Genomic DNA, 7,462 nt, shown 5'->3' with positions numbered 1-7,462 from the left:
TATTCTTTACCCTTTGGTCCAGACATAAAGAACATTGACTAATCCTGCACTTGTTTACTGAATCTGCGGTTAGGCTGGGAGGATATCGGCTCTCACTTCGGAGCTCCCACGTTCCCCTCGCTTGGGGGCTAATATCTACACTTCAACACCCAAACGATAAGACCTAATTGGGGATTTTAGTATGTCACTCTAAAATTTCTAATTCTACGCCCGATAATTTTATTTCCCTATTTATTTGCACCCAACTTCCAAGGGCTTTGACCACCCTGAATCTTGGATGTAATCTTCACTTTAGTTGGAAAACTCAACATATTTTAATAAATCAATTGTCCAGATTGAAAGTAAATTAATATTGAAGTAAAAATATCATCATAATTTCTTAAACATTTTCATGGCTTCACCAATTCAAATCACAATTTCACAAATCTCAATACAAGGAAAAGAACAGAGAAAACTACTCAGATCTCATGGGGAAAACACAACAAAACTCAAAATTTGTATATAAAATTAAAGTCATACAAACTACAACAATAAATAAACTTATCTCTAATTTCTCCCCAAGAAAACTCCTCAAAGTACCTCTGAATCTCTTTCTTTCTTTACAACACACAGAATTCCTCTTCGAAGCAGGAAGGAGGAAGAAATCTCTCACTTTCCCTCCACTCTTACAATCTCTCGAAGAATTTCTTACAATTTTTTTACACTCTAGCAAACACTAATAGAATATTTCTAACCTCTAAGAACTCTCAAGTCTTCTCAATTTTCGGGCAAAATCTTCTTTTAAAGTTATGGATGAGCTTTCCCAGGAGCTGCCTAAGCATCCCTTTAAAATTTGTCCTTATCCAAAGCCTGATTGGATATAACCGCCGAGCTCGCCGTCGGCGGCCTCGAGCAAGCTCGCCGTCGGCGGCCTCGAGCACGCCGTCGGCGGACCTTCTTAATGAATTAATTTTGGAGTCTCGGGAAAGTTTCGCCGTCGGCGCCATAGTTCAAGTCTGCACATTTTGGTCCTTTTCGCTCCAAATTTGCTTCTTTTGCATCTTTTTCCTCCAATGACCCTAATTCATCATTCCTGCAACAAAACATCAAAAATACATTTCTTTAAAGTGCAATATCATAAAAAATAATATAAAATAGGTATGAAAATCTCAACATATTTTCCTTTGGTCAGTAGAGGAGTTCTTGAAGACAAGTAACATGTAAGTTTGAGTGATTTTGGTACACAAAAAATATATGCATTTTAGATCAATATTTTATAGTCATTTTTGGTGATATTGCACTTTAATGGAATGTATTTTTATGTTTTCTTGCAGGTTGTTGATTTTTTTGACTCGAAGCAAAAAGGAAGTAAAAAGAGAAAATTCAGAGTCAAAATGACATTTTTGAAGAAATACTCAGCGCCGACGGCGTACGCTTACAAAACAGATGATGGATTTTACTCAACATCGATGGCTCCAAAAGCAGCGCCAACTTCGTCTTTTGACAGAGAGAGCAGATTTAATTAAATGGACTCTGGCATTGATGACGCCAGAATGGGCGCCAACGACACCAATGTAGGTTTATACCCTGTTTCTAGAAGATTCAACGAATTTGGACACTTTTTGAAGTGTTTTTGGATGCACCTATTGGAGAACCAACTCTATGATATATTTGGCAATCCTCGCCTCATTATACTTTTTCCATCTTCATTTCACCACAATTCAGGAGTCTATTATTGATTTTTCTTTAAGAGTTTAGAGTTTTTGTGGTGAGATTAAGTGTGAATTCTTCTCAATGAGTGTTGGAGAAGGAGAAAGTGAGAGATTTCTTCTTCCTTCATTTCCTAGGATAGGCTACAAGAGATTTTCTTTGAGAAAGAGTTTCAGATAAGTGTTGTTTGTTTATTAGTGTTGTATGAACTTTCTTTTATATATGAAATTTATTTTTTGTTGTATCTTTCTCATGAAGTCTGAGTAGTTTTCTTTATCTTTCTCCCTACTTTGAGATATGATGAAATGAAGAGATAATATGGATGTGCAAATATTAAATTATAAAATAAATAGTGATGATTTTTCAACTCCGAACTTAATTTACTTTTTGATCTGACCAATTGAATTGTTTAAATGTGTTGTGAAACATATGATCCGGGAAATGGTGTATGAGTTCTACAATAGAGTGAGGATCACATTTGATTCCATGAAGGAGTATTTTGTTCATAGAATTAAGTGCAAATAAATAAAGAAATATACATTATTGGGTGTAGAATTGGAGATTTTAGGGTGCGAGACTAAAATCCTCAATTCGATCTTAGTGTTTAAGAACTAAAGCTAGAATTAGCCTTAGCTAGAAAACTAAAGCTAGAATTAGCCTTCAGGTGAAGGGAAGTGGGAACTCTGGAGTGGGAGCCAGTATCCTCCTAGCCTAACCACAGATTTAGGGACTAAACCTGGGATTAGTCAATGGTTTTCTCTAACACTGTATCAGAATAGAGAATTAAAACTGCTCCTATTTGGCACAATACATATTAAAATCATTTATCTCAACTCATTTCACCAAAATATCATTGTAGTGAGAATAATGCTTTTTCACATAAGAAAATCTTCATCACATAGACATAGTTACATAGCATTATAGTTTATTAGTTTAGTAATTACTGTTTTAAACATTACATTTTAGTTTTGCTACGATTTAAATAGTTTAGTTTTGTTAGCATCTTACACATTCAAAATTAGGGACAGTAATTTCGTTTGATTTCTATTAATTTCCTAGTTAATTTATCATTTCAAATTTAAACCTTCCCCGTGGGATCGATATTCGGGGCTTAAATAGAATTTCCTTTTTTACTTGATAATGATATGTATACTTGCATAGAATCCCAACATTAATTTCTTAAATTTCTTAATCATTAATATTGCATCAAGCTTTTGTCACCATTACATAGAGGAGTCAATCTTATATAAATTTTACACAACTATATTTCACCGGGATCATGTTTTTGGCGCCTTTGCCCAGGATTAAAATCTTCAAGTAGTAGTGTCAACTTCATAAATCCTTACATATAAAAAAATATCGGGATCAGTGCCTCCTCTAACACTCACGCTTAGGATTCTAATTTTACTGGTTGTAAAATCTCTAAGCTATCTATCAATTATCTTGGGGTCAACATTCTTAGAGGCAGAACATTCTTAGAGGCATTCTTAGAGGCAGAACTAAGCAAACTTAGATGGATGATGTGATTGATAAAGTTAAACTCAAGATCAATGACTGGAAAAATACTTTTCTTTCTAATGCGGATAGGCTCATTTTGTTGAAAAGTGTCCTATGTACACTTCCTCTCTACGCTATGCAAGTTCTCAAAACTAATAAAAGCACTCAAAAAGTCTTGAAACTATTTTTAACAAATTTCTTTGGAAGGGCTCTAGATCTTCTAAGAGTTGGATTGGTTGGCAGTATAATTGCAAGCCTCTTTATGCTGGTGGGCTTTGGTTTAAAACTCAACAACAAACTATTGATATTAACATGTGTAAACTTTGGTTCAAGATTCATTAGGGGGAGTCTTTATGGGGTAAGTTTATGCTTCATAAGTATTTTAAAACTTTACATCCCTCTACGGTGCATTGGAGAGTGGGGGATTCTAAGCTTTGGAAGGCCATTATCTCTACACGTGATGTTGCTCCTCATTTTATTTTTTGGTACTTTAGGGATGCAGGTATTTCTTTCTAGAATGATTAATGGGGTATTTCTACGTATTCTACTTTGCCAACCTCAGGTTATGATGCTAACCTGCTTGTCTCTGATTGTTGGATTGATGGTGTTTGAATTTAGCAATGCTGAATTCATTTGTTATTTAATTAGCTCCTTCCATTGACACTACCACTATTTGTGCTCAATATAAGGATGTTCCTCCCTGAAAGCATCATACTAGAACCTCTGTTACTAAACTGCTTTACACGAAATTGCACACATTTACTCCTTGGAAATGACATGTTTATACTTGGCATAAATATATTTCTCCTTCTATATCCTTTTTCCTTTGGAGATATTTTTATAATTTTCTTCCTCTTGATGATATTCTTTAACTGAAAGGTTTGAAACATGCCTCTTATTGTTATAACTATAAAATGGATGTTAAATCAATTAATCACTTGTTTTTTGATTGCCCCTTCGCTAAAGAGGTTTGACAACGTATTGGGTGCTACTTTGGTATTATCTGGCCCTTAAATTTGACTCTTAAATCTGTTATTGGGACTTGGAAGGATTTTGATCCTTCCTTCAATAAGTACTTTTATTTTCCTCTTATTGTCTTATGGTTCATCTGGATGGCTAGCAATAAGCAAAAATATGAAACACCTTCTCACACGCCCCCCATCATATCTACTTTAGTTGTGGCTTATTTTCACAAGGCTTAGAAGTTATCTAATGGTCAGGCTGCCTCTCCTACTATGGGTAGGGGTAGGAAACCCACTTTGATTAAATGGGCACCACTCCCCCTTGGCTGGTTTAAAGTTAATATTGATGGGAGTTGCTCGATTGCCTATACGGGTATGGGAGGGCTCATTCGAGATGATTACAGTAAGCGCATTGCTTATTTTTCCTCCCCTTGTATTGTTAATTCTTCTCTGGAGGCAGAGACTAATGCAGTGCTTGCTGCACTTCAAACTGTTGCCTCTCTTAATTTAAATGACATTGTGTTGGAAATTGATTCTGAAACATTGTTTAACATTCTAACGACTAAGCTCAAACCTCCTTGGTATATCATATCATTTTTTAGAAGGATTTGACATTTTATTGAGAGGCAACACCTAAATACACTTTACTTCTTTACTTATAGAGAGGGGAACCAAGCTTCGGATTGTTGGCAAAATGGAGAGTGCAAAGTGCTATTGTTGGGGATACTCCTCCCTCTTTGTTGCACATTCTTATTCAAAGTGATTTGGAAGCCCCTTATGTTAGATTTTTTTTACGGTTCCCCTTTCTTTCGATTTCTATTTGAGCTTAAAGTGGCAGGTTCTGGACAGATTTTCTTTATTTCTTAGATGGATGCTGGGATTTGTTGTGCTAGCTGAATATTGGTCATAACTTTATTTCGCTAGAACTCTTATTTGGCCAGGATTTTTGGGGTGTTCTAAGGGAAAACCCTTACTTACTTTTATGTATGCTACCTCATTTTTTGGATTTTAGTTTTTTTACTTTGGGTTTACTGTGGGAACTTTTAATTAGCTGGACTGGGGATTTGCTTTGCCAATTGGAAGGATGATGGATGCTTGTCTTAGTTCAGGCAATTTATGCTGGATACTGGGCTAAATTTAGTTTTGCTCAGCTTGTTTTTCTCTTTTGGGCAGGTTTTTTTGTAGTGCAACTATCACTTATAATTCTATTGTTCTTAGTTGATACTTCTTTGGGCTTTATAATTTTGTTATAGGCCATCACTGTCTGGATTTCCCCTCTGCTGGAAAGATTTTTTGGCTAACTATCTGTTTGTTGGAAACTGATTTTAGTGGAACTGCTTCGGAAACCCCTGATTTATTCTTGGCTTTTTGGAAGGATGTTGGATGTTTGTTTTAGTCCAGGATGAGTTTGCTGGAAACTGCTCTGAGTTGGGTTTTACCTGGATGGGATTTCTTATTTGAACAGGATATTAGTGGTGTTGTAGTCTTTAATATATTTACTATTCTACTTTGTTGCTGCTATGGGAATTCTACTTCTATTTATGGATCTTACTGCCTGCCTCACTTTGTCTTGGAAGGAAAATTCCTTACTGTTTGCAGGATTAGTCTGAGCTTGTTGTTGCTCTCTCTGGACATAGTGCACACAACTTTGATTTTGCTCTCCTCTAACACAATTGACATTGGTTTTGGTTTACATGTAATTTTTTGGAATATGTTTTCTTTCAGTATACATTTTGTGGTTATACATGTATTTCTGCATTATTTTGCGCGGAGTTGTACTGTGGATAGTGGAACCCTTAGGAACATGATGTATTTTTTTGTTTATAGATGGTGATCCACTATTCCTTCCCAATCTTATAATATTGGGCTATGATGGAACTGCTTGGAGGTGCTTTGGACTTGTGTGAAGCTTGCTTCTTTAAGATCTCCCTCGGGTTGGTGGCTTTGGTTGTTGCTTAGGAAGTTGTGGTTTCTAGTTTGTGTTACTGTTCCATTGATAAAGTTGTTGGTTGCTTCTGGGTTTTCGTGGGGCCTTCCCTTCCTTGTTGGTTTTCTTGGCTTTCAGTTCTGGTTCATATTTTTTGAAGCTTTAAATTTGCTTCTCTCTTCTGGTTGGGTTTTGGTCTTTACTGTTTGACGTTTTTTCTCTCTTCCCCTATTCTGGTTGTCCTCATGGCCTACCCCATTGATGTGGAAACCAATGCTCAATGGACTAAGACCACCTTTGCTGAAGTTGTGGGTAGTGGCTTGGATGTGCCTAAATCCTTTGAACACCTGGTTTTCCCTCAATGTTTACATGATGCTGCTGCTGGAAGTGGTGTTTGCCCATTTGTTAATCCTCTAGGAGTAAAAGATGGGGAACCTGCAATTATCTTCTCCCCTCAGGAAATTAATGAGCTCAATGAGACAGTTAAATTCACTCTGGTTGGCAAATTCCAGTTTGGCCACCCTAAGATGGATTTGGTAAGGAAATTCTTTGGGGATTTGAAACTAATAGGTGCTTGGAGGCTGGGTCTAATTGATGGAAGGCACCTGTTAATTTCATTATTTAATGAAGAGGACTATGCAAGGGTTTTTTCCAAACAAACTCTAGTTATTAATGGTGTTCCAATGAAGTTAATGAAGTGGACACCTGAATTTGATCCCTCAAAGGAACCCCCTGTAGTTCCCATTTGGTTTAAATTTCCCAACCTACCCATTCAATACTTCCATCAAAATGTTCTTTTCAACATTAGTAGGGTGCTTGGCTGCCCACTGAAAATTGATGCCCCTACCTTTAATATGGCTAGACCTGTTGATGCTAGAGTTTTGGTTGAAAGGGACATTTCCCTACCTGATATATAAAGAGTGTGGATTGGTACTTCTGGAGAAGGCTTTTGGCAGCAAATTGAAATGGAACAAAAGCCAATTTACTGTCAACATTGTAAAATGTTTGGTCATAATGTGGAAAGGTGTTCTAGACTACACCCCCCATCTAAAAGGAAAACTGCTTGGTTCAGCAAGATTCCTAAACCAGTAGAACCATATGGAATGGTAGTGGCAGCGATTGAAACAGCTGATGCTTTGTTAATACTATTGGGATGAATCCCAATAGTAGTGTTGTGGAGCTAGAGGCAGCCAATGGCATTAATAGTAATTTGAAGGGAAATATTATGAGTGATGACAGCTTAATCAATATAATTCCAACTAGAATTGAAGACCAGAGAATTGACAGTTTGACTGATGTCCTAACTGAAGATTGGCAAGTTCAAAGAAGCAGTAAAAAGAAAAAAGGTAAGTTAGAATTTAAACAACCTTTGGAGGGCCCAATTACT

General features: G+C 36.5%; 1 protein-coding gene across 1 annotated transcript in view; it reads left to right on the top strand.

The window, feature by feature from the left end:
- Positions 1-7,228: 7,228 nt before the first annotated feature.
- Positions 7,229-7,462, top strand: part of LOC110035886 — a 1,813-nt gene continuing 1,579 nt past the window's right edge. The window contains exon 1 of the mRNA XM_020740198.1: positions 7,229-7,421. Within this exon, the coding sequence (XP_020595857.1) occupies positions 7,229-7,421 (193 nt within the window). The remainder of the gene's footprint in view (positions 7,422-7,462) is intronic.

Source organism: Phalaenopsis equestris, unplaced genomic scaffold, assembly GCF_001263595.1.
Source record: "Phalaenopsis equestris unplaced genomic scaffold, ASM126359v1 Scaffold200627, whole genome shotgun sequence".
In the NCBI taxonomy this organism is placed as follows: domain Eukaryota; kingdom Viridiplantae; phylum Streptophyta; class Magnoliopsida; order Asparagales; family Orchidaceae; genus Phalaenopsis; species Phalaenopsis equestris.
The sequence above is the reverse complement of the archived record's forward strand: the minus strand, read 5'-3'. Positions and strand labels throughout refer to the sequence as shown.